Genomic DNA, 27860 nt, shown 5'->3' with positions numbered 1-27860 from the left:
AAAAGCCAACTAAGTGATAGATTCGCTGGTATAGTAAGACAGTAATCTGTATTCCATTGCACCGGAGTGTACTAAGGCTAGATAAACACAGCAGAACTTCTTTGTTCTGAGTATGCAACTAAGTCAAAGTTACACAAAGCCAATTATCTGTTTCAAACTAATAAAGAGTTCTTTATTTAGGACAGGGGTGGGGAACCCCCATCCCGAGGGCCGTATACAGCCCTTGAGGTCACTTGGTGTGGCCCTCGGGGATTGCTGGGCCGAACCGAGCCATGTGGCAGCCCCTCTGGAGCCTGGCTGGCCAGTGAGGATCGTGGGGCCCAGCCACACTGTGCAGCAGCCTCCCCAGGGCCAGGCAGGGATCACAGGGCCCAGATGTACTGTGTGGTAGCCTCCCTGGGGTCTGGCTGGCCGGCCAGATATGGTGCAGGGCCTGGAAAAGTTACTGTCACAGTTCAGTTTGCACTTGATTATCCCAGATGGTGTGGCCTAATATGCTAATGAGTGTGTGACCTAACATGCTAATATTAGGGGATGTGGTCTAATATGCTACTGTACCTATGCATTTACCTAGGGTGGTGGGCTGGATGTGTGTGTGCAAAATTAGGCTCTCCCCACATGACTTCAAATAGAAAAACAATTATTTGCGTTAATTTTGCTGGCCTAAATCATTCTTCCTCAGCGGAGCACTTTTTAAAGTTGTTAACTTTTTTATGGCCTGCGAATGATGTTATAAATATCCATATGGCCCTTTGCAGAAAAAAGGTTCCTCACCCCTGATTTAGGGAACTTCATTCTAGATAGTAAAGATGAGAGACAGAGATAGGATCTAAATTCTTTCTCCCACGCATACAAATAAGGTGCATGTTGCTCTCCATCTTTGGCCCCAGGGGTACAAGGATGCAATCTGCATCTGTACCCATCCTAGGTAGAACAAAGCAATAGACAAGTGCACCTTTAAGACCAATGAAGTTTTATTCAGAATGTAAGCTTTCGTATGCTCTTAAGCAGACTTCATCAGACAAAATGGGAATGGCAAGCAGCAATTCTTAATGTAAGTGGGCAGTGAGTTGGTATATAGAATCATGGGAATGTTTTTAGCATATTAAAAGAATCATCCTAGGTAGTTAGAATAGTTCTTTCTCAATCTGTCATCTTTACTATCTATTTACTATCCCCTAAATAAAGAACTCTTTCCTAATTTGAAACTGACAAGTGGTTCTGTGCAACTCTGTAACTTGCTAGCACACTTAGAACAAAGGAGTTCTGTTGTGCTTAGCCTATTATAGCACTCTGCTATAATAGAATACAGATTCCTGGCTTACTATATCATTGAATCTATCTAACATAAGCCAGCATCCCTCAGCATGGCAACAACTTCCTTTCTTTAGGGTCCTAGCATCAAAGTCATTTATCATAGAGCAGGGTTTCCCAGACTTTCCCCCCTGTGACCTGGTTAGTTATACATGCTTCCTTCGTGGCCCACTAAAATTCGGGGGTGGAGCCAGGAGACTTTGGGGTGGAGCTGGGAGACAGGAAATGCTGACCAGGAACTTTCCCTGACCCTCTCTGATATTTCCGAACATCAGAGAGAGTTAGGGGAGCCTGCCTGGCTGGGGCACAGTCTCAGTATCGCTCCGTGAGCGTTCTCTAGGTGGAGGATGTTCAGGGAGCAATACTGAGATTGCGCGCTGGCTAGGAGCTTTCCCTGCCCCTCTCTGATGTTTCCAAACATCAGAGAGGGGTGGGGGAGGGTTTCTGGGGAGCACACACTGTTTGCAGCACTCTGAGTGTCCTCTGCCTGGAGGACGCTCAGAGAGTGCTACAGTTGGCAGTGGCAGCGTGGGGGGCAGGGGCTGAAGCACAAGAGAGAAGGGAGAAGTCAGTCTGCCCCAGGCGACCTGGCATTGAGGCTTGTGTGGCCCAGTGCCAGGTTGTGACCCTGCTAATAGGATATGCCACCCTAGAGGAAGGCAGGGCAGTCGGCAGGAGAAGTGGTGTTGCAAGACTACTGTCTGTAAGACGCTGGCTGCAGAAAGGTTTCTCAAGTGGAAGATTATAGCAGCAAAAACGGGTCTCTTCCTGCTCACAAGCTGAAGGAACTCCTGGCTTGAACTCAGTAGCTCAATGGAACTGCCACTGCAGACAGCTGCAGGGTGCAGTGCACCTTCTAGCCCAGTAGAAATTGGGTGATGAAGCCAATAAGACCACATCTGTCCCTATAAAGTTGCTAATTCTAGCCTGGCTCCTAAGCCTGAGCAATTTGTTATTCAGCTGCAGACTACACCATTTCTAATTCCTTGATCAACAACCAAGCAAGCTGAATCTTCTTCCTGTCTCCAACCAGCCAGCCTAGAGACTGAGTGGGCCAAATATGCCAGCCAAAGATTAGATAATATTCTTCAAAAGTCAGTGCTTCTCAGACCCAGAGATCATGAGGACTAGAAACCCTCCAAGCAAATCTCAATCATTACACACTAAATAAACCACTTTCGACCCACATTCAGTGCACTCTGCAACCGGATTATACTGTGTGAAATGGCAAAATGCACTTGAAAGGGCCGCTGAAGTGGATTTGGAACTGCATTATTTAGCATGCGTGAAAGCGCCTATTATTTAATTGTACAGTAGCAGAAGCAACCCTGTCCATCCTCTTTGCCTATCCTTGCAGTTTCTGACAAGACAGCAACACTTGTTTGGGCTTACCTGGTTCACAGTCTCCTGAAACGGAGGACTTTTCCGACCTGACAAAGGGAAAATATCATATTTTGGTTACCAAATAAACAGGGGTTGTGAGGACTCTCCCAAGATTCGTTGGGTAAGGGTCAAACCATGGTTTGTTGCTATGTCCAAACAATGTCCTAGCATCAAAGTTCAAGTGAAAGTGGTAACATTTCAGGGAACAGTTACTTCACTTGATGAGTAATTTTGTCCCGGTAGACACCTCTGATGCCTGCTATGGGCCCACATCAGATTGATTTATTTAGATATTTACCCTGGTTCTCTCCCTCTTGGGAACCCAAAGAAGCTTACAGCATTATTCTCCCCTTCTCCATTTTACCCTCATAACAACCCTGTGAGGTACTTAATTAATTATAATATGGCAGTGTATAGAAGAGGCAGGAGATCCTAATATTGTTTAGCAGCCAGAAGTTAGCGTTATTAGTGTTAGGCACCACTAGGTGTTGACCCAGACTTGTTTATAAGGCATGAGATGTTTCAGAGGTGGTTTGCCATTGCCTGCCTCTGTGTCATGTCCTTGGTATTCCTTGGAGAGTACCCATCCAAATTCTAGACAGGGTTGACTCTGCTTAGCTTCTGAGATCGGACTTGCCTGGGCTATCCTGTGATACCTCCTGTGAGTTATGTGAGAGAGTGTCTGGCCCAAGGACACCCAGCAACCTTCTGTGGCAGAGTGGGGACTAGAACCAGGGTCTCCCCGGTTCCAGTCCTACACATTAACCACTGCACCACGTTGGCTTTCAGCTTATTCACAGGACAAAACAAGCTTACCTGTGATTAGCCTGTGAAGTCCCTCCCAGATCAAGAAATGCCATTCTGTGCGGTTCAGGAGAAATTTCTCCAGAGGGGCTAGATGGCTCAATCTTTGTTGAATCTTTGGTAAATTTACTTCCTGAGTGCAGGTGAGATGTCAAGTTTTGCCAGCATGAAGTAAAGAAACAGAGGAAGCCAAGACATTGAAAAGGAAAAAGAAAAAGAAAAAGAAAGGATTAAAAAAAAAATAAAGGTTCCCAGAGGCAGAATTTAGAACTTACTATCACCAAATTCCAGACATAATTGGCAACTTACTATCACCAAATTCCAGACATAATTTCCACTTTTTTCTTTAACAATTTTTTTTGTTTGTTTTAAAGTTAGGGACAGATTAAGCTGTATGGGACAGAAGTAATGGCTGCTTGAGAGATCCAGGCATCAAATTCCAAGGGAAACAAAAAGACCTTACTCCTTTTGATCTGTTTAGAATTCAGGAGTGTGAATGATTCCATTCACCAGCAAAACGGCCATATCATGATCGTATTACCAGCTCTGGTAGGGAAATTCCTGGAGATAGAAACCAACTTCTAAAGCTGCCATTTTTTCCAGGGGAACTGATCCCTGTTGGCTGGAGACCACTTCTATTCATTCATTCATTCATTCATTCATTCATTCATTCATTCATTCATTCATTCATTCATTCATTCAGTCAGTCAGTCAGTCAGTCATTCTTTGATTTCTAGCCCCTCCTCCTTGCACAGCAGCCTCAGGACAGGTTACAAGAAACAGTAAAATAATAAAATAAATACAGTTAAAATGTATACAACAGTCATCTCGTTAAAAACCAATATAATATCAGACAACTACATAATTTGATGGCAGTCCTCGAGCACAGGCTGACAGTCTCTTCCAGAAAACTCTACAAATGTGCGCCCACAGATGGTAAAAGTAAAAAGTGGGTAGCTGAATGCATAGTTGTAACTCTGGGAGATCTCCAGATGTCAACTGGAAGTCTGGCAACCCTACCATTTGTGAATGGAGTTTGGCGGTCCACCTAGGGACTGTCCAAGTAATTTTCTCACAGCCTGGCTTATTTCTGGTTTCAGAGCTGAGCAGTGGGGAAACAGGGTTTGAACTTGGGGCCAGAGAGTTAAGAGGCAGGAAAGGGTTTCATCTCCCCTGACTATCAGTCCCTTGCCCTGTTTGACATTAAGGGGTCAGAGCCCTTCCGTTGGGGTCATGTGGAAGGCAAAATTCATTTGTGGATGGTTAAACACCAACTGCAGAGCACCCCTGACTCATTCCACCTGCAATATTTCCCTGCCTACAAAACTGCTGCTTTTTATTTATTTATTTATTTATTTAAGATTTGTATCCCGCCCTTCCCACAAGTGGCTCAGGGCGGCTTTTAATTCCCTTAACATCACACCCGTGATATTCATGCCATTGTCTTGGAGAGAAGGAGAAGACTGTAATTAACAGCATCATCTCTGGCTTTGACTTCCTTAAGAGAAGTACTATGCAGTGTCTAAGCACTTGGATTTCAAATTGATTTCAATGGGCTTAGATTGGGGTAAGTTTGCAAAGCTGTCATCCGCTATTGTTTGATTGAACCATTTAATTTAAAATGGCATCGAGTACAGTGTTGAGCACTTTTAATTTAGCTCCCCTGTTATCTGAACAAGTGCAAACCCTCCAACTCATTGACTTTGACAGCAGTTTTCAAAATAGGACCCACTTTTAAACTTATGGTACTTTATGCAACCTGACTTGCAGAGCAACTCCACGCTTCCTTTCCCTCTCCCCAACATAAAAATGCAAGATTCGGCAAACCCGAACATTCCACTGTTCTGGTTCGGCACTTATCAGTTTAAAGTATTGTTCGGCAACAGGTTGTATTCCTCCTCCTGGCATCAACATGCCTTCAGGTGAGGCAGCTGGCCAGGATCCAGGACACACTGTGCTCTGATACACATCCTTTCCCCATTTGCTTGCATGTGCTCTGTCATCCTCACTCCAGGCTGCAAATGCTGTCCAGTCCAGCCTGGAAAGGCTCTGTGGGTGGTGCACAGCATCAGTGCTCTTGGTGGCCATGGTGACAGCACTTACAGGTGCAAAGGCCACCTAGCACCTTTGGGGAAAGGTTATGCACTTACATGGTGTTGTGGATGAGACCACAGGTGGCACGGAACTCACAAGAGATGAGGGAAAATCACAGAAGCAGATGGGGCGGGGGGAGAATATGAATGTGTGAATGGGGGGGCTGTCTTTGCCCAGACCCCCCAAACCTGGAACTGGCCCTGAGCTTAAGAACCACCATTTAAATATCTTCTGTATTGATTTAGTGGTAAATCAATGTTGACAGTTATCAGGGGTCATTTAGTAGAAAAAGAGGTGCCGAAGCTCATTAGCACAACTCTTTTGGATAACTCATTTGCATATGCCACATACCCCTGATACTAAATCGTATCAGCTCAGCATCTATTTTAAAATGCTTCTTGATTTATAACTGTCATAATAAAGCCTTACTCCCATCATACTTTTTAAATTACTTTCTCCTATGTGGCCACAGTGGCATAAGGAAGATTTCTATCTGCCTGCTTTATATGTTTTGGTTATTTTCCCATTTTTTTGTGGGGGGGAAAATATTAGAAAATTTGTCAAATCTTAGAGTGCAGCATAATTCTCAAAGGGGGGTTGAACAATAAAGCTCAGAAGCAAGTTTTTTGGGGGGAGAGGGGTAAGAAAGAACGCAATAGAATGTAGCAGTTCTGGAGCTCCACTCCTGCGAGCTCCTGCCAAAAATGAGGCCTGATGGTTATGAAGGGTTTCCACACAAAATTGAAAACAAAATGTAACACAGCAGCTGGCAAAGTTTCTTTATTTAGTTACAGTCAGGGCTTTTTCTGGAGCACGAACTCCTTTGCATATAAGGCTACACCCCCCTGATGTAGCCAATCCTCCTGGAGCTTAAAAGAAGCCCTGTACCAAAAGCCCTGTATGCTCTTGGAGGATTGGCTACATCAGGGGTGTGTGGCCTAATATACAAAGGAGTTTCTGCTACAAAAAAAGCCCTGGTTACAGCATTTATATGCCACCTGTGTGGGGAAACCAAGATCATATCAATAAAGCCTTATAAATCAGTGGTCCATATGGCTGATATTTACTAATAAGAGCCATTTTGGCAATCCATTGGCAGATGGCTGATATTTACTAATAAGAGCCATTTGGCAATCCATTGGCAGATCTCAAAACATCCCATCCAGGTTGGCCTGGAGAAATGGGTGGATCTGAGTTTCCAGTGGAAGGTGTGGCTGGGGTAGGTGATTCCAAAGGTAGGGTTACCCGAGGCAATGACTAAGTGGCAGAATGGAGTAAGATGCAAAACAGACTTTAAACAAAAGGATTTAATCACAGCCTACAGAACACACACCTCAGTACAACTTTTATCTAGGCATACCAGAAAGCAATTTGTCCAGCAAGACAAGATAATTAAGGAAGCTATGTAAGCTTACCTGTAAAAATTCTTTCATCAAACATCCTGTAAAGAAAGGAGAAAATAATATATCAACTTAGACTTTGATTCGCAGTCCAGTCTGAAGACCTTAAAGCAGTCTAAGAACATAAGAAGAGCCCTGCTGGATCAATGCAGTTGTCCAACTAGTCCAGCATCCTGACTCACACAGTAACAACCAGTTCCTCTGGATGGTCAACAACAGGGCATAGAGTCCAGGGCTTCTCCTGATGTTGTCTCCTGGCTCTGGGATTCAAAGGTTTACTGCCTCTGAATGCAGAGGTTCTCCTCAGCCACCGCTGCCGGTAGCCATTAATACACTTAACCTCACTGAATTTATATAATCCCCTTTGATGATGATAATATTGGATTTATATCCCGCCCTCCACTCTGAATTTCAGAGTCTCAGAGCAGCTCACAATCTCCTTTATCTTCCTCCCCCACAACAGACACCCTGTGAGGTGGGTGGGACTGAGAGGGTTCTCACAGCAGCTGCCCTTTCAAAGGACAACCTCTGCCAGAGCTATGGCTGACTCAAGGCCATTACAGCAGCTGCAAGTGGAGGAGTGGGGAATCAAACCTTGTTCTCCCAGATAAGAGTCCACAAACTTAACCACTACACCAAACTGGCTTTTAAAGCATTATATCCTCTGGCAATGAATTCCACATTTTAATCACTCTCTATGTAAAGCAGTGTTTCTTTTTGTCTGTCCTGAACCTACTGCCCATCAGTTTCATTTGATGCCCTTGAGTTTTAGTGTTTTGGGAGAGGGAGAAAAAGTGCTATTTGTCAACTCTCTCCACTCCATGCATAATTTTATAAACTTTGATTGTGACCCCTCCCCCCCCCCCGGTCATCTCTTTTCTAAACTGAAAAATCCCAGATTCTCCAGCCTTTCCTCATAGTGAAGGTGTTCCAGCCCCCTAATCATCTTGGTTGCCCTCCTCTACACTTTTTCCAGCTAAATGATAGAAAACCTGTTGCTGCTATTATATAATGCTATGAAAAGTTGAATCTAGGTGAGGACTAAGGAGGTTGCCCATGACAGTCTTGGGACACGCCTCCTACAAGACTTAGGTTCCCAACATTATTAGCACTCACCTTGCATCTTAACAGATAACTCATTTATGCGTTATGCTTGCGCCTAGCCTTTTGCACAAGGAAATCAAAGTGGAATTAGATGTAAGAATTAGATGTAAGACCTCAGTCTCGAAAGAAGAAGTCTGTAGATTTATACCCTGTCCTTCTCCCTGAATCAGAGTCTCAGAGTTGCTTACAATTTCCTTTATCTTCTTCCCCCATAACCCAAAAAAGAAGAAAATAATGATACTGGATTTATATCCCGCCCTCCACTCCGAATCTCAGAGTGGCTTACAATCTCCTTTCTTCCCTCACAACAGACACCCTGTGACGTAGGTGGGGCTGAGAGAGCTCTCACAGAAGCTGTCCTTTCAAGGACAACTCCTATGAGAGCTAAGGCTGACCCAAGGCCATTCCAGCAGCTGTGAGTGGAGGAGTGGGAAATCAAACCTGGTTCTCCCAGATAAGAGTCCGCACACTTAACCACTACACCAAACTGGCTCTCCAAACACAGCTCCCCACACAACAGTTATCAAGCATGGTGCAATTTCAGGTAGGAAAAAAAGGGAATGGGGGAGTGGCTACTTTTCAAGCAGTTGATACCAAAATTGCAGGAAACCTTATGCTGCCTGCCCCAATAAAGGCACCCCTCCCCCGTCGTTTCAAGCAGATTGAACCACGGGGCCCAATTCCATAGGCCCCTGAACAAGGACACCCCAGCCACCCTCCTTGTTTCTGTTGTGCTCCATGGGGAAAAATTCATAGATGCTAACAACCAAACACACAGGAGCAACCACTGGCTGAAAGCCTCCAAATGCAAACAAGCAACAAGCCCAACAGAATCAACATCAAACCAGAAAATCCTGGCAGAGCCAGAGCTAATATGGTAAGCGCAACACAACCAATGACAAAACAGAGAATCCTAGCACAAACCAGGATCAATGTGGCAAGCCCCAACGAGCCCATAGCCCTTCATCACTGGAGTTCCACCTCTGTAAAGAAAAGAACACAGTGGCAATACAGCACTTTAGATGCTTTTGTAGAATCTACTTGTGCTTGAGGGTAGAGTTTGGGGAGAAGAGGGAGCTCAAAAAGGATAAGATGTGATAAAGTCCACCCTCCAAAGCTGCCTTTTCCTTCAGCGGAACTGATCTTTGTAGCCTAGAGATCAGGTGAGAGAGCCAGTGTGATGCAGAGAGCCAGCTTGGTGTAGTGGTTAAATCTGGCAGACTTCAATCTGGAGAACCAGGTTTGATTCCCCACTTGACCGCCACATGCAGCCAGCTGGGTGACCTTTGGCCAGTCCCAGTTCTCTCAGAAGTCTCTCAGCTCGACCTGCCTCATAAGGTGCCTGTTGTGGAGAGAAGAAGGGAATGCAATTGTAAGCCATTCTGAGACTCCTTCAAGGTTCTAAAGGGCAGGGTATAAAAAAAAACCTCTTCTTGTAAATCCAGGAAAAATATGGGTCTTGCCCTATCTGGTGACTAACCCTAGCTGTACACTGGTTTATTTAGGCATTTTTTCCCCTGTTCTAAGTCACTTAAGATCCTTTCCAGGCAAGGACAGAAATACTTAAAACACAAATAAACAACCAAACATCAAAATGATTTTCAAGGTTGAAACAGCAGGGATGAGAAATCTAAACTGGTCCCTGCTACAGTGGTGCATCTCATGCATTGGAGCCCTTGGATTGTTTTGCACAAAATGTGAGGCAACATTGCAAGGAAGTATCCAATACGTTACCAGTTCTCAGACTTACAGCTCACAGGAACCTCAGCAGGAATGGTTCCTTGCCCAGGTCAGATTAGAAATAGCTACCGGCAACTCCTTCAAGCCAAATTAGTCAAGTACCTTTTGATCACAAAGTGGATGCGATGCCTTTCCTCCAAAATCCGCTTGAGTTTTGGGACGCCATACGTGCAAGGTCGCTTGAATGGGATTTTGTCTGGGATCCCGATGATTTCCACGGCCTCTGGGTCGCAAGCGATTTTCCGATAAGGGACGGGAACCATGTGATCCAGACCCAAAGCTTCAGCTGAAAACAATTTGCAGCAATTACGTTAATTTATTTGCGACAGCAGTTCTCGAAAGCATTCTGAGCTGGAGCCTGGAAAAGAGTTGTTCCCTTCCTCCCCTTCTTTCTCGCTGTCCTTGCTCAAGGAATGGAGGGGAATCTGTGAAAGCGCTTGCCCCATTGGCCCCTCCCTTGCTGATGTATGGGGCAGCCTATTACTTTCCTCAAGCTGTGCGCTTCCTTTTTCTACCTGCAGCTGTCTCACATACTCCACCATCTGGTCAGCTCACTGTCTGCAGAACAGTCAAGTGTTTCTGCTTCTCTGCATGTTATGAGCAATTAGGCTCATAGGTGAAATTTTTCACCACAGTCTGAAATCTTTAAAAAGAAAAAAGCTATTTATTCACCAAAAAACACTCTCATTTCACTACAGCGCAAAGAACTGGAAAACAATATCAAAATACTACAGGGAATTGAAAGGAAAGGCCCCCTGTGCAAGCACCAGTCGTTTCCGACTCTGGAGTGGCATTGCTCTCATAACGTTTTCACGGCAGACTTTTTTACGGGGTGGTTTGCCATTGCCTTCCCCAGTCATCTACACTTCCCCCAGCAAGCTGGGTACTCATTTTACTGACCTCAGATGGAAGGCTGAGTCAACCTTGAGCTGGCTACCTGAAAACCCAGCTTCTGCCAGGGATCGAATTCAGGTCGTGAGCAGTACTGCACCTTTAACACTCTGTGCCAAGGGGCTCTTTTCAAGGTATTACAGACTAAGAAACGATAATAAACCATGAAATTAACTATGTTATCTGGTCATGTCACTGGTTTCCCTTGGTATTCCCTTCCTTATATCCCACCCCATCTCATGGTGGGCTCAGGGTGGCTTACTACATAAATAAAATACAATAAATATTGTAATTAAAAACCAGTTTAATAAAGAAATTAAATAAAGCAAGGTGGCAGCAAAGAAACATACACTGCTCCACAGCCATCCAGTATGCTTCCTGTTAGACTTTAGCAAGTTAATAAGCATCTGTAGGCTTCCTATGAGCAGGGGAGGCTGAGATGCTGGAGACATCCATGGCATCAATTAAAGGCCTGGCAGAACAGCTCCATTTTGCAGGCCCCGCAGCACTATGACAAGTCCCACAGGGCCCTGATTTCAATTGGGAGCGTGTTCCATCAGGCCGGGGCCAGGACACAAAAGGCCCTGGTCCTGATTGAGGTTAACTGGACACCTAAAGAAGGATACAGACAATTTTAAGGAGGATATAGACAAGCTAGAACGAGTCCCGAGGAGGGCGGCAAAGAACACCAAGACCAAGTCCTATGAAGAAAGGTTGAAAGAGCTGGGCATGTTTAGCCTGGAGAGGAGGCGGCTGAGAGGTGATATGATCACCATCTTCGAAATCGAAGGGCTGTCATATAGAGGATAATGCAGAATTGTTTCTGTGGCCCCACAAGGTAGGACCAGAACCAACGGGTTGAAATTAAATCAAAAGAGTTTCCAGCTCAACATTAGGAAGAACTTCCTGACAGTTAGAGCGGTTCCTCGGTGGAACAGGCTTCCTCGGGAGATGGTGGGCTCTTCTTCCTTGGAGGTTTTTAAACAGAGGCTAGAGGGCCATCTGACAACAATGAGAATCCTGTGAATTTAGGGGGAGGCATTTGTGAGGTTCCTACATTGTACAGGGGGTTGGACTAGATGACACTGGAGGTCCCTTCCAACTCTATGATTCTATGATCTTATGGGCCAGGAACTACCAGCAGATGTTGAGCTATGGCATGCAAGGCTCTCCAGAACATATGCAGAGAAAGACTGTCCTGAAGATATGCTGGTCCCAGGCTGCATGGGGCTTTAAAGGGCATAACCTTGAACTGGATCTGGTACTCAATTGGTAGCCAATGCAGTTGGCATAGCACTGCCTGAATGCGTGCCCACACAGACGATGCTGTCAGCAAGCACGCTGCCGCATTCTGCACTCTGCACTTATAATGAATCAGACCACTGATCCTCTGTCTACTATGGCAGAACTTAAAGACTAAATTCCACACAGCCTTAATTTGGAGAAGGAGCCACCGTTATTAATTGAATCTGCCGATTCCTCTCTTGCTGATGTTTTCAATTAATACCATCCTGACTGTTTCCAAAACCTACCACCCTGGAACCCAGGGCACTGGAAAACAAGCTGTTACAAAGGAAGATGAAATGTTTAATGAAGAAGAAGAAGACTTATACCCTGCCATTCTCTCAGAAGCAGAGGCTCAGAGTGGCTTACAATCTCCTATATCATCTCCCCCCACAACAGACACCCTGTGAGGTGGGTGGGGCTGAGAGAGCTCTCCCAGAAGCTGCACTTTAAAGGACAACTGCTGTGAGAGCTATGGCTGACCCAAGGCCATTCCAGCAGCTGAAACTGGAGGAGTGGGGAATCAAATCCGGTTCTTTCAGATAAGAGTCCACACACTTAACCACTACACCAAACTGGCTCTCTTAAAGGTGCTACTGGACTCCAACTTTGTTTACCTCTCTGATTTGTCTCACAAAAGCTCTTTAACTCACAAAAATTTATGCAAGAATAAATTCTGCTAGTCTTACGGGTTCTGCTTTATCCAAAATCCTGAATCTACCAGCTTGAAACACCATTGAACGGCTTTAAAAATTGATTTATCTAGACACATACATTTTATAGCCATGCACAAGATACAGATGAGAAAATGCAGTGGGTTAAAAGGGCATGAAATGCAAAAGGAACTCTTGTTATTGATTGATTCAAAATGTTTATACTCCCACCTTCTTCTCAGACAATTGGGGACCAGGGCAGGAAACAAAAAATAAATCAATGGGGGGGGGGAGGATCAAGAAAGTAACAATAACATGCTCTTGCAAAAATACTCTCCTATCTGAACAATGCCCAAGGCACCTTGATAGCCTGGAAATCCTTAGATCTTCTCCAGTACTAAAGGATTCAAAAAACCTCTTGAATCCCTGTAACGGTTTGCAACCCTTGTGAGATTCCCTCAAAGTGAAACCTCCCTTGCTTCTCCTGGGAATCTATTCCAAAGGGGTAGGGGGGAGGAAGTGCCAAAAAAAAAGTTGTATATCTTATTGTAAGCAGACAAGATAACCATCATGACCATTCACTACTATCAAGCTGCGCTCAATTTATGACCAGGGTTCCCTCTAAGCTGAGTTAATGAGAGCTAGCTCACAGTTTTTTAGCCTCCAGCTCCCACATTTTTGTCTTCGCTCAGGAACGATGGCCCCAGAGCAAACTAATTTATGCAGTAGCTCACAACGTTAATGCCAGTAGTTCACAAAATAGAATATTTGCTCACAAGACTCCACAGCTTAGAGAGAGCATTGCTTATGACCAGTGTTCCCTCTAAGCTGAGTTTGTGTGAGCTAGCTCACAGGTTTTTAGCCTCCAGCTCACACATTTTTGTCTTCGCTCAGGAAGGATGACCCCGGAGCACAATAATTTATGCAGTAGCTCACAACTTTAAATGCCAGTGGTTTAAGTAGTGATTTCCCTGGTTGGGGGTCTCCAGGCTTGGCTGTGGGTATTGGAGTAGCAGTACGTAAAGGGTTATTTTTTTTCCTCTTCTCTTTCTTTCTTTCTTTCTTTCTTTCTTTCTTTCTTTCTTTCTTTCTTTCTTTCTTTCTTTCTTTCTTTCTTTCTTTCTATTGTATTAATGCTTGTATCTATGATGTATTTGTTTTGAAAAAATGGAGATTTATTGGAAAATAAAAAAAATTGAGTTTAAAAAAAATGCCAGTGGTTTACAACTTTAATGACAGTAGCTCACAAAGTAGAATTTTTGCTCACAAGACTCTGCAGCTTAGACGGAACATGGCTTATGACCCCATAGGATTTCTAAGGCAAGAGATGAGCAGAGGTGGTGTGCCACTGCCTGCCTCTGCACAGCAACCCTGGATTTCTCTGATGGGCTCCCATCCAAGTACTAACCAGGGCCGACCCTCCTCAGCTTCCAAGATCCAATAAAACTGAGCTAATCTGGACTATCCAGGCCAGAGCACAGCAGTTCTGCCTAATAATAATACTGCTGTTAAGCTAATTTAAAACCCACAGTGGTGGAGAAATGCTCTTACTCTATTTAGACCCTGGTTAATGTAAATCAGCATGAATTAGAACTTGGGTACTATTTAATTTATTCATAAATTATCTGGAACTAGGGGTGAGTAGTGTAGTGGCCAGATTTGCAGATGACACTAAGCCTTGATTTCAGCAGGAGCTCACAGGACCGCAGCTCCTGAACCTTTCTGACGGTTCCCCCTCCCCACCTACCTTCTCCTTTGAATAGTAGGTGCAGCAGCTGCATAACAATCCCTGGATTGGGAGAGCAGGCAGCCAGCCACCAGGGGCTTTGCCACACCCCCAGCAGCCCTCATTAACCCCTGGAGAAGCCCATGCCACCCTTTCTCTACTACTTATGTGATTTTGGGCAGTGGGTGGCTTGCCGGCCTTTTGACTGGGGGCGTGGCCCAGAAGAGCCCCAAGCGAGAGAGGTCTGCTGGGGCTGGCTGGATCTCCAAGCAGGCCTCGCTCAACCAGGGCTCTCCTTTCTTGCATCGGGTTGCTTTTGGCGGGGTGGTGGTGGCATATGCTAATGAGTTATGCTAATGAGCTCCACCGCCTATTTTTCTACAAAACGACCCCTGGATGACACAAAATTATTCAGGATGGTGAAAGCCAAGGCTGCCTGTGAAGAGCTCCAAAAGGACCTCCACAAACGGGGGAAGTGAGAGATATTGGGGCAAATGAAGTTCAGTGTAAGGTGATGCACCTTGGGCCAAAAATTCCTGACTTCAAGTATAGGCTAATGGGGTCTGAACTTGCAGAGATCCTGGGGTCCAAGTGGATAGCTCAATGAAAGTGTCAGCCCAGTGTGTTGGAGCAGTGAAAAAAGCAAGCTCTATGTTAGGGAGTATTAGGAAAGGGATTGAGAATAAAACAGCCAGTATTGTAATGCCCCTGTATAGATCTGTGGTGTGGCCTCATTCGGAATACTGTGTACTGTTCTGGTCACCGTATTTCAACAAGGACATTGCAGAGCTGGAAAAAGAACAGAGGAGGACAATCGGGATGCTTAGAGGGTTTGAGCACCTTCCCTACCAAGAAAGGTTGAAGAGTCTGGGACTCTTCAATTTAGAAAAGAGACAACCGAGTAGGGACATAATAGAGATTTATAAAATAATGCAAGGCACGGAAAAAGGTGACAAAAAGAAATGTTTCTCCCTCTCTCAAAATACTAGAACTTGAGGACATTCAATGAAGCTGATGGGCGGTAGGTTTAGGACAGACAAAAATAAATACTACCAGGGCTTTTTTTGTAGTAGGAGCTCCTTTGCATATTAGGCCACAAACCCCTGATGTAGCCAATCCTCTAAGAGCTTACAGTCGGCCCTGTAAGAAGAGCCCTGTAAGTTCTTGAAGGATTGGCTGCATAAGAGGGGTGTGGCCTAATATGCAAAAGAGTTCCTGCTACAAAACCCCCCCTGAATACTACCTTATACAGAGAGTGATTAAAATGAGGAATTTGCTACCAGAGGATTTAGTGATGGAATAAACAGCTTTAAAAGGGGATTAGATTTATGGAGTATAAGGAGGCCTTTTTTTGGGCAGGAACGCAGTTCTGGCTGGATTGAGTGTGCAAATTAGTTCCTGATGGGCTTTTTCTACCAAAAAACCTTTCACGAAACAATGGTTATGTCAGGGGGTGTGGTCTAATATGCAAATGAATCCCTGCTAAGCTTTTTCTACAAAAAAAAGCCTTGCATATAAGTCTACTAATAGCTACTAGTCATGGTAACTGAGGGGAGCCTCCACATTTAGGCCTTGGCCTCTATGCCCTGCTGCTGGCCCTCCAGAGGAACTGGTTGGTCACAGTGCAAGATGGGATGCTAGACTAGATGGACTACTGGTTTGATCCAGCAGGGCTCTTCTTATGTTCTTCTACTATACCAAAAGAGCAGTTAAAAGAAGGGACACATAGCATATGGCTTCTACTGCTAAGCTGCTGCTAAGAAATAAAAATAAGTTTTAAAAAAATCCACCAGAAAAGCGAAACGAGATGGCTCCCCTGATGATATGCAAGCCACGAGCACCACAGATGAAAAACAGTTTTCCTCCCACTCACCATATCTGCTGTTAAACAGAATTTGTACACATTCCCTCAGGGTGTTGATGTCTTCGGTTTCTTTGATGAAACTGTCCCATTTATCTAGCAGAAAGAAAACAAAAAAAGATTCCATATGGCATCTCACCCCCCAGCCTCTCTTGCCCAACCTGAACTCGATCCAACAGTTCCCCTTTAAAGCTAAGTGGGGGTTCTTCTGTTGAAGGATGGAGACTTTCTCCAGTGGGCAATAAATCTGTGGACAGTTAACTACTGGGCCTAAGCCCACAGCTACAAAAAGGTTTCTGTGGTCAGTCCGTGATACTATTCAATGTTACATTCAAGGGCTTTTTTTGTAGCTGGAACTCCTTTGCATATTAGGCCACACATCCCTGATGTAGTCAATCCTACAAGAGCTTACAGGGCTCTTCTTACAGGGCCTACTGAAAGCTCCAGGAGGATTGGCTACATCAGGGGTGTGTGGCCTAATATGCAAAGGAATTCCTGCTACCAAAAAAGCCCTGGTTACAGCTGACTCCCAGCATTTTTGTTAACTAGACTCCTCCTCTCCAGTGCCAACCTCAGAATTGCTCCACACCTCTCAAAGATTATAGGCAGAGATAAAGGCCAACTACAGATTATGCATGAGATCTGCTAACTGATTTCCCATGTTAAAACTGATTTCCCGTAACTTATTTGATTTGGAAAGTGACTCTAGCACTCCCACCCTCTCCACATACTCTTTCTTTGCAAGAAATCTACCCCCTTTCTTGAAGATACTCTCAGCCAGAGTAGGGGAAAGAAGAAGACTGTAGATTTATACCCTGGCCCTTCCCTCTGAATCAGAGTCTCACAGCGGCTCACAATCTCCTTTACCTTCCTCCCCTACAACAGACATACTGTGAAGTGGGTGGGGCTGAGAGAGCTATCACAAAAGCTGCCCTTTCAAGGACAACTCTGCGAGAGCTACAACTGACCCAAGGCTGTTCCAGCAGGTGCAAGTGGAGGAGTGGGGAATCAAACCTGGTTCTCCCAGATAAGAGTCCGCACACTTAACCACTACTCCAGACAGACACATTGTGAATATCTGTGTCCTCCTTACCACCACCACCACCACCACCACCAAGATGGCTGGGAAAGAGTAGCTTGAGACATCTCTTTGAGAACTAATTCAAGGGAAAGGGTTAAACCTCCCCTGTCCCAGAGCATAGCCCTGATCCAAATGCTCCATCCTGATCACACCCAGCTAAAGCTTTTCAACTTTATAAAATAAACAGTGGAAGATCCAAACACAAGTCACTTGTAATTTAACCCTGAATTTCCTTTAAACTTCATGTTTGTTTTGTTAACGCTATGTATTATAGGATTTAAAAACAGAGGTTGGGCTGCCTGATGTGCACCTTGTTGACTGGCATGTGGATTCGATCAGCTAAGCGTCAGAAGCAAACTGTAGAGTTTTGGACAGGTAAACTGCATGATGCTAAAGAGTGGACTCGGCTTTTGCAAACAGCGACAGGGAAGGAAAGAACATGCAGGAAGGGTAGGGTAGGAAGAAAAACATGGGACTTTTCTCAGTGCAAGAGCAGCCATTTGGGAATAAGGCAATGCCAGAGAAAAGGATTAAAGAAGCACTGGGCTTTATTTGAGACTGAGATTGATTTCCCACTAGCCTTATGCCGCTCTCACGCTTCTCTTCTCAGCGGGGCTTCCATCGGATTTCACACTATTTGCCTTTTTTGCACAGCAAACAGCAGCTGGGTTTTAGAGGATCTTGTTTGCTGCACAAAAGAGGCAGAGCGAGTTGCAGCCCTGGGGCAGATAATGTGAAATCCAATGGAAGCCTCACAGAGAAGAGGAGAGTGAGAGTAGCATAAGGCTAGTGGGAAATCAGTCTGTGTCTTTTGGTCAAATGACTGTCAACCCATGAGTCATAGACCCTTAGGTGGGTCAGGCAGCCCCTTCTGCCGGATCACACAAACCTCCCCAGAACAGACATTCTGGCTGCATTTTAGAAGGACCTGCTGTCTCATGAGCAAAGGTGCCAGGAGGAGGCAACACTCAGCGGTGGAGAGGATTCCAGCACGGCTCTGATCCTTCGCTTGTCCCTTAGTATAGGACATCTCTTAATACTCTGCTTGTGCTTCCTACTCCCAGCTGTTTTGGTCTCTTGCCTATGGCCCTGACCTTGACACTGGTAAGGTCCAAACTTCCACATGACTCTGTCACATGACTTTCCATTCACAACTCAGTGGGTCCCAGGTCTAGAGAGGCTGAAAACTACTGAAATAAGATGGACCAATGGTGTGACTCTGCATAAGGCAGATTCTTTCTGGAAAGGTTTATGTAGAAGATCCCAGGTTCAGTCTCTGACAATTCTCATTAAAGGATCTTAGGGAGGTGTTGGGAAAGGCATTTGTCTGCCCAACAGACACAATGAATAAATGTGAGATGTTTGAAAGCTGCAGGATATGAATGTCAGATGTAGGTAGGTAGGTAGGTAGGTAGGTAGGTAGGTAGGTAGGTAGGAAGGAAGGAAGGAAGGAAGGAAGGAAGGAAGGAAGGAAGGAAGGAAGGAAGGAAGGAAGGAAGGAAGGAAGGAAGGAAGGGAGGAAGGGAGGAAGATGGGGAAGGGAGGTGGAAATAAAGCAACTTTAACTTTAAATGCATTCTCCAAGCCACCAGATGGCTTGGCTTAGAGAAGTGATTTAAAGAGACAAATGCCTTCTCTAAGCTGGCCAATGGGCAGTGGGGGCTTCAAGAGAGCCACACAATGTGTGTGAAAGAATCACATGTGGCTCCCAAGTCACAGTTTGTCCACCCCTGCTCCAGAGAGCCATGGCCAGCTCGAAAGGATGATACACAGCAAGATGGACCAATGGTCTGACTATGTATAAGGCAGCCTTATACATTCAAAGGATATAAGGGCATGTCAATGTTATATGGAGGGGCCACACAACTAAACTCCATACACTGCTAATTTCCTTGAGCTTTCCAGGGTTCTCCTACCAATCAGCATAGCCATACCTGACTTGTCATGGACTATAGAGAAAAGGATGCGTTTGGAGGAATGCACATTCTGGATGAGTGGACCACTGGAAAGCGCAGATTTCTGACTCGGACCTAATAAAGAAAGAAACACAGCAAAATGAGAGAGAAATCAGAATTATAAAAACAAGGGAAAGAGGGCCTTATAGTATATTCAGTGCAGTTGCTGCAAAGATTAATTGAGCAAGAAAGATCCTGCAGCCTGCTGGGAATTCATGCCTTCACATGTGCATCAACTAATTCCAAATGGATGAGGATCTACTGCGATCTACTAAGCAGTGCAGGTTATTAGGAGGGGTCCTTAAAATAAGGCTTTCAGAAACCAATGTCTGGCACCGTATCTCCTGCTCCACTAGAGGTATTTTTCTGCCATCAGCTTTGAACGAGCCATCTTCCTCAAGGGCGCCACCTACCTTGCAGTACCAGCCATGTCCCCTGACACAACATTCAGTCACTTGACTCTGAGGGCGAATCCCTTTCCACCACAGGGTTCCCAGCCTCTCGCTGGGGGCAGGGTTTCCCCCAATTTTGGGGCCCCCAACCTGTCACCATGGAACTAGCTGGTGGGGGAGCCCCGCCCCCGAAGAGTGCCAGTGCGCTGCAATGTGCCTGGTGCAATGATGTCACCCGAAAGTGTCATTACTGTGCTGGGCATGTCCTGGAGGGGGCAGCTCTAGCATTTGGGAGAAAAACTTTATAACCACAGAGTTTTTCCCTAAGTGCTAGAATGTCCCCCGCCCCGTGACGTGCCCGGCATGATAATATCACTTCCGGGTTATTAAGCTCTAATCCAAGGAACCTCAGGGGTCTTTTCAAAGCCATTCCTTGGACAGCAAACATTAAGGCCATTACCACAGCAGTCACCGAACTCCTGTGGCGAAGGCACCTTCGGTTCTCCGGTCGGCCGGGGCCTCAGTATCTCATTGGTCATGTTCAGTCCATGCCGACCAGTAGGGCCCTCCTGCTTTATCTCCATGGCGATCTGCGCAGGCAGTGACACGCCGTACAGGAAATTATTGGCGGTGATTCCAGAAAGAGCATCTTGATTGGCTGGTTTAGTGTGTACGTTGTTGAGGCCAGGATCTCGACTGCCCTTTGATATCAGGGTGGAGGAGTTCATTTCGGAGGCATGGTTAGTCTCCCTAAATGAGTCATCAGGAAGCCTGAAAGGAGGAGGAAACCACAAGTAACTTAGTCCATCATGATATTAGAGGGATGGTTCAGCACTGGCACTAGGGTCATAGAGAAGGGATACCCACGATCTTGGGTTACAGCAGCCATGGGCATACCCTATTTCTGGCATGGGGGATGGAAGGCTAAACCCACCTACTTCAGTCCTGCTATCAATGTTGGGTCATAACCCCATGGCTGCTTGGGGCATTAGACAGATTGGGAGAACAAATAACGCATCACCCAAATGCCGGAGGAGGAGGAGTTTATACCCTGCACTTCACTCAGAGTCTCAGAGCGGCTTACAATCTCCTTCCCTTCTCCCCACAACAGACACCCTGTGAGGTAGGCAGGGCTGAAAGAGCTCTGAAAGAACGGTTCTGAGAGAAATGAGACTGACCCAAGGTCACCCAGCTCGCTGCTTGTGAAGGAGTGGGAAATCAAACCTGGTTCTTCAGATTAGAGTCCACCACTCTTAACCACTACACCAAACTGGCTCTCTATAAACGGCTCCGCCACTTAAAAGCAAAAACCCCTATATAGCAATAGTGTGGGGCATTCAGACTGGGGCTGTGGCATTTGTGGGTAGCAGTGTTAACTTCTCCACCCTGCACTATTTTTGTGATCTCAATCATCTCCGAGCTCACTGGTTCTCTCTGAGGAGTATGTGAGGTCATACAAATGGCATGAGGGGAAAGGACATTTGTTGACCAGTCTCTTATCATCTCACGTACAGTCTGACCCTCAACATCACTGAGACAGGAGGGCAGAGATTCTCTGCATTAACAGATGCATAACAGGTAAAAATCAACAAACGAAAGCAATTTCCCAGGGTGGAGATGAGGTGGCGCAAAACAAACTTGATTGATTTCTCTCAGTTCTGCAGTTGTTAAAGGTACGGAAGTTGTGTCCATAAAAAAATGGCACCCTTATCTACTGACTCATTTGAAGTCAGTGCCTTGTAACTTTACCCCTAAACTCCAAAGTTCAAATTGTCAGCCAAGCACATTCAGTGACACTGAAGAAGAAGCTAATGTAAACCCAAGCTTACCAAGTGTAAACCCAAGTATATCAAAAAGCCTCAAACTGAGTTGGGCCATATCCTTCTAGTGCTGCACTGTTTAGACCAGGGGTGGCAAAACTGCAGCTTGGGAGCCACATGTGGCTCTTTCATACATATTGTGTAGCTCTCGAAGCCCCCACCGCCCCATCAGCCAGCTTGGAGAAGGCACTTGTCTCTTTAAATCACTTGGCCAGGCCAAGCCAAGCCAAGCCAGCCTTCCATCCTTCCTTCCTTCCTTCATTCCTTCCTTCCTTCCATCCATCCATCCACCCATATCCATCCATCTTGTGGCTCTCAAACAACTGACGTTCAGGTCTTGCGGCTCTCAAACATCTCACATTTATTCAATGTGTCTCTTACATTAAGCACGTTTAGCCACACCTGGTTTTGACTACATTCTGCAAATATGCAGAGACCTTCCTCATGCTAAGCTAGTGCCGTACCCCTGCCCAAGTTTCCGCTTACCTTTTCAGCCTGAACCGCATACTGTGGCTGTGTTCCAAGATGGCCATCAGAGATTTCGCATCATACTCTGTGGGCTTCCGGAAGGTGACCCCCTCAGGTAATCCAACAACCACCAGAGACCCCGGCTCTTTTAAGAACTTTTCATACGGTAGTGGCACCACACTGCTTTTTCCTAAGGCCTCACCTGGGACAGAAGCGATGAGTTAGAATGTGAACACAAGCCACAACGTGATTCCCATCTCCACTTGGCCGCCAACCCAAATGGCGTCTTCAGCCAAATCACTCACTCTCTGCTACTTACCTCTGAGCATCTGAAATATGCCTTGAACCAAAAGGAAAGGCAGGTATAAATGTTTTAATGAAAAACTCTGGCCTCAACGGCTCAGGCTAGCTCAGTCTCATTAGATCTTGGAAGCTCAGCAGTCGTCCCAGGTTAGTCCTTGGATGGGAGACCACGAAAGAAGAGCAGGGTTGTTATGCAGAGGCAGGCAATGTTTGTCTCTTGCCTTAAAAACCTTCCGGGGTCACCTTTGTGTTGGCTGTGACTTGACAGCACTTTCCACCATCATGACAAATAAATTATAAGAGTGATCTTCCTTAGGGGTGCCATAAGAGCAGTGGCATTAACTTCCCATGGCTTTTTTTGGAGTAGGAATGTACAGGAATGCAGTTCCGGCTGGCCTGGCATCAGGGGGTGTGGCCTAATATGCCAATAAGGTCCTGCTGGGCTTCTTCTACAAAGAATATAGCCCTGTAACTTTCTGTTGTGGCAAAGGGACAAAGATTCTTCTATTGCTTTGAAGGTTAACTGGTTAAATCTTTGAGGATTGGAACTTGTGTTTCTCAGGCAGCAGGAGATGGATAACATAAAGCTCTCGCCACAGTAAAAAGGATAATAAATAACTAACAGCCTTTAAGATGTCACCGAATTATTTGTTGTTCCCCATTACAGGGTGGTACACTCCAGTAAAGTATAGGAAGCTTTTTGAATAGCAGCAATGCTGATCCTGTGGACTTAGGCAGATTGTGAGAGGGAGGGCAGGAAGGGTTGCATTAGAGCTTAGTTCTCATTCCCCTTTCTTACATGCCCAGGGAAATGCTGTTTGCCACTTTGGCGTCAGGCAGCATTTTTTCTCCAGGCCAGTTCGGCCAGGGATCCTGGAGAACTTTTTTTTTTTTGCCATATTCTGGACATGGAGCACCCCTGATGTAGCCAGTTTTTTTGCCATATTCTGGGAGTATGGGGGGGGGGGGGAGGTATTTGTGAATTTCCTGCAATGTGGAGTGCAGACTGGGGAAACCAGGGCTCCAATCTCTTCTCAGCTTATAGATGTAATGATTGACCACGGATTGATCATTTTCTCCCTCTGCCTCATGGGTTTGTTGTGAGGATGGGAGCATCTTGGATAAAACATAAAATGAAAACATAATAAGTGATATCCAGTGCTTGGGCACCACCACGGCAGATGGCCAGAATACAGTAGTGCATCTACTCAGTTAGTTGATGTCACCTGGCAAAACAAACCATGGAAGTTCCACAATGTCCTCGAAAGCTACCTTGGTCTGCTCTGCACTCTGAGCATTCTGTTCCAATATGTTTCCCTTCCTCTCTATCAAATTTCAGTTCCACTGACCACCTCCAACTCAACATAGCGCATGAGAACTGATAACTTCAGAATACCCTTGAAGGCAAACCGAGTATACAACACAGCAGAAAGCAAATTCAGGCGAAGGCCAATGGAAACAGATTAAGATTGTTTCTTACTATAAAGCACATCAAAGACTTCTTCCACCATCTTCCTGAGAAGGTAAACATCTGATCCCTGATCCGGGGAGATCCGTGGAATGCTCCGGCCAAAATCCTTGGCTTTCTTCTGGCTGTCCAGATCTTGTTCTTTCCTCTGTTGGATTCCTGCCAATGTGGTGGGGAAGCAAGAGTAAGAGAAGACCAGAGGAGAAGTGAAGCAGTTCAGTATTGGGCCCTGAATCCAGGGCTTTTTTTGTAGCAGGAACTCATTTGCATATTAGGTCACACACCCCTGATGTAGCCAATTCTCCTGAAGCTTACAGTAGGCCCTATAAAAAGAGACCTGTAAGTTCTTGGAGGACTGGCAACATCAGGGGTGTGTGGCCTAATATGCAAATGAGTTCCTGTTACAGAAAAAGCCCTGCTTGAATCCTTTAAACCTCTGAAGTAGCCTCTGTATGTCCTATCCACTCATTCCATGCCAACAGATAATCTGGTATCTTGTCCAGAACATGGGATCCTCTTGGCTGGGCCTGTGATCTCATCACCAGGGGTGTTGGTAGATGCTCCATTTTCTTATGCCAATTAATCTGCATTGAATCTTATCATGAGAAGTGGATTATCCATTAAGTTAATCAAATAATAAATATTGTGTGCAGACATACCTACAGAAGCCATTGTGGGGTGTGGGGGGGGTGTAACATCAAAGTTTTTTCCAGTTTGAAAAAACTATTCTGGGTACAGGACAGAATGGAACTGTTTGCTCCTGAAGTTGATTCTCTTAGGATGTATGCTGGAGTTTAAGTCAAGTCAAGTCAAGTTAGCCTTTACTGGCATAAAATATATAGATATATATATCAGAGCAAGTTGGTTAAAAAAAAGATAAAATGGAACAATTGCATACATACATCAGAAAAAGCATAAACATAAACTGTTTCTATGAGATCCTCTGACGTGCCTTTAAAACAGAATAAAGAAACTTAGCCACTTTCTCAGTGACACTAGATGAAGTATCGTTCAAAAGACTATAGACCTTAAGTGCATCAGAACAATCAACCATGCTAACTAAAAGAGGATGTAAATACTTGTGACGAAGATCTGTATACAAATTACAATAAAGAAGAATATGAGTAACTGACTCCATACATTTTTACTTATAGAGGCAGTATCTGACTGAGTAGGCTGTCTTGTTAAATCTGCCATAAAGAATGGCAGAGGGCATGGTGTTGCATCTGGCAAGGGAAAAAGCTCTATGCTGCTGTGGCACCTGCAAGACGGATAGATATGAGGCCAGTTTCCCAGTACTAAGAGAGATCTCAAAACTCAGTGGGGAACAAGTTTTCTTAGCCAGACTGTATAGGTCTTGGTGCTCAATATCTAGCAACCTGTTTTTAATTTGTTGGACTGCGGTGGTGAAGGACAGCATGGACAATAGTTCTAGGAATAAACCCCTTGCTTTGATTTTTCTCTCAATATGTGCTGACCAATTTGACAAAATAAATTCAGAGAGCTGGAGTTTAACTGGAGCAATCTAGACCAAAGTTTGAGTCCAGGGGTACCTTTAAGGCCAACCAGGTTTAATTCTGGGTACAAACTTCTATGTGCATGCACACTTCTTCAGATATTTTGAAACAAGACTTCCTAAAATGCAGGGCTTTTTTTGTAGCAGAAACTCTTGCAGGGCTTTTTTTGTAGCAGAAACTCTTGCATATTAGGTCACACACCCCTGATGTAGCCAGTCCTCCAAGAGCTTACAGTAGGCCCTGTACGAAGAGCCCACTAAGGTCTTGGAGGATTGGCTACATCAGGAATGTGTGGTCTAATATGCAAAGGAGTTCCTGCTACAAAAAAGCCATGCATATAGGTGGGGGGGTTAGTTGACAGGAATGCCATCTTGCAATGGGAGAAGAACACAATAGCTCTGTTAAGCCCTGAGGGTTCTATTGTCCCAAGTGTTGAATGTTCAAATTTCTGCTCAGCCATGACACCCTCTGGATAATTGTGGGCCAGTCTTTATTTCTCATCCTAACAACCTTACAAGATGGTTGTTGGTTAAAAGGGGGGAAAGCACCCTGGAATCCTATGTATGCTGCTCTGAGTTCCTTGTGGGTTGCTTTATTCCTCCAGGTACAGAATGCCCAGCAAAGGAGCTCGTTTATTAAAGGGGCTTTGATGCTTTTAGGAATTGTACATAAAAGATGACAGGTTTGGAAATGTTGGTGTATCAACACTAGATTTTGTCATTAGATAATAAGCGGGGGCTGGCCTTTTCCAGAGAAAACCTGTCTTCAGCAACAAGAGAAGCCCCTCCTCTTTCCAGCACATAGCAAGTATTTTCCATGGTCACCAACACACTTTCCACTTTGTGTACAGGGTGGTTTCCAAGTTTTGTTGTAAAAAGTTAAATGCAATCATAATCATAAAATAAATATTAGGACTTAGGGCAAAAAGCCTAAGTCGCCCTGAGCCTGCTTGCAGGATGGAGCAGGATATAAATCCAAAATTAAATTTAAAAATAAATTTTAAAAAGGAGGCTAGAATATAGCAAAAAACTGCATCCATTGCTTTTCGATCCCTGAATGGGCCCAATCCCCCTATGGGGTTCACGCCCTTCAACTGTCAACTGCATGCAACATTCCATGCCTCCTGGAGCACGCTCAGTCCTTCAGGCCAGTTTTGGATCCCCTCCCACCTTTGGTTATTGGACATATTTCCCTACATACCTGAGATGTTCCTCCCAACTATACAGAACCCCTGAACTCGTGTGTGGCTGGCCTGGTTTTGTTTTTGTCATGACTGACACGGGCACCCCACTTGAATAATTGGGTGGATGTGAGAAGATGGGGGGGGCAGCCAAATTTTTAAAAAACCAACCCAACCAATCTCTCCCTCCAGGATGAAGCAGGCTGACTTTCTACAGCCCGCCCCCCCATTATATTTTTCCTTCGGTGTAGCTGTACTCGACATTCTATCCCTTCTGATGCTTATTTCAGTCCTCTTCAGGCATTTCCGCCCCCCCAATCTTTTTTATTTGTTTGTTAAATCACATTTTTGTTGTTTCATTACCTGTTTTATTGCATACACAGGGAACTCCCCCTGAGTAGCAGGAAGCCCTTTCCTTGCCTGTACGCAGCCCCATTGTGTGGATTTTGTCAGTCACAAAAAGGCCATCCACTTGGCCATTACAGGCAGAGATAACACACTAAGGGTTGTGTTCTTTTTTAATTAAAAGAAGCCAAACCCCTGTGCTATAACTCCTGGGCCACACAAAACAGGTACGGAATACAGCAGACTGGGAGAAAGATAGCTTTGCCAAATGCTGAATGCTCGCGATGGATTAGACCTGGGGCGAATTTTACAGCTGGCACGCACTCAGCAGATAATCCCAAGCAAGCATTGACCTTGACAGGCGAGCAGGGCTAATATTTGCAGGAGAATGAACTGTTCTCGAGCAGTTCCACCGAGGGGATTAAACGCAAACGCAAATGCGCTTTCCACCAGTCTCCAGCACGCTGGCACTCCCTGTTGCCTGATTCCCACCCCCCACCCCCCTACTGTAATAAAACCTTCAGGATTATAACTAAACAAATATGTTCTTTCTCTCCCCTCATCCCAGGGCACAGACCCACTTCCGCTAGCAACTGCACCCCCCCCCCCCGCCAGCCACCCACCGGGAGTCCAAATCAACAGGAGACAATGCACGGTTTCTTTCAGGGCTTCTTTTAAACACCTTGGTTTTCCTTTGCAACTTTGGCTGCCTGGTTTGTTTTATGAAGGTGAATGGGTTGGAGGGGTGTTGGTTAACCCTTTCCTCCCTGGCCATTTTCCCACTGCCTCCAAATTGCTTTTACTTCTGCTAAGGGGAGGGGAATATGTGGGTATCTGGATATCTTTTTTTTTTTTTGCAGTTTTTTGCAGTGGGAGGTAAGATCAGTTCATAGGAGGCTTTTTCCGGCATTTAAAAAAAAATACCGAAGGAAAAGGTTAGTTTTCACCTTTAAAAATTCCTACACTAGTATACCTGACAGTTAGGCTAATTACAGAAACAAATTAGTTAGCAGTTGCTGAGAAGCAGCAAACTTAACTTTACAAAAAAAAAAAAAGACTGGCGTATCTATATGAGCT

At 45.2% G+C, this 27860-nt stretch overlaps 1 protein-coding gene across 5 annotated transcripts in view; it reads right to left on the bottom strand.

The window, feature by feature from the left end:
- The window catches only part of GTF2IRD1 (GTF2I repeat domain containing 1), a 138860-nt gene that overhangs the window by 32965 nt on the left and 78035 nt on the right, over positions 1-27860 (bottom strand). For all 5 annotated transcript variants that reach the window (XM_060258898.1, XM_060258900.1, XM_060258899.1 and 2 more), the window contains exons 4-12: positions 23754-23900; positions 21989-22172; positions 20143-20453; positions 19270-19365; positions 16267-16350; positions 9942-10125; positions 7011-7036; positions 3514-3634; positions 2707-2744 (exon numbers count right to left, since the gene is read on the bottom strand). In XM_060258898.1, the coding sequence (XP_060114881.1) occupies positions 2707-2744; positions 3514-3634; positions 7011-7036; positions 9942-10125; positions 16267-16350; positions 19270-19365; positions 20143-20453; positions 21989-22172; positions 23754-23900 (1191 nt within the window). The remainder of the gene's footprint in view (positions 1-2706; positions 2745-3513; positions 3635-7010; positions 7037-9941; positions 10126-16266; positions 16351-19269; positions 19366-20142; positions 20454-21988; positions 22173-23753; positions 23901-27860) is intronic.

The sequence above is a fragment of the Heteronotia binoei genome, chromosome 18 (genome assembly GCF_032191835.1).
Source record: "Heteronotia binoei isolate CCM8104 ecotype False Entrance Well chromosome 18, APGP_CSIRO_Hbin_v1, whole genome shotgun sequence".
In the NCBI taxonomy this organism is placed as follows: Eukaryota; Metazoa; Chordata; class Lepidosauria; order Squamata; family Gekkonidae; genus Heteronotia; species Heteronotia binoei.
Note: the sequence above shows the minus strand (reverse complement) of the source record. Positions and strands in the feature narration are given on the sequence as shown.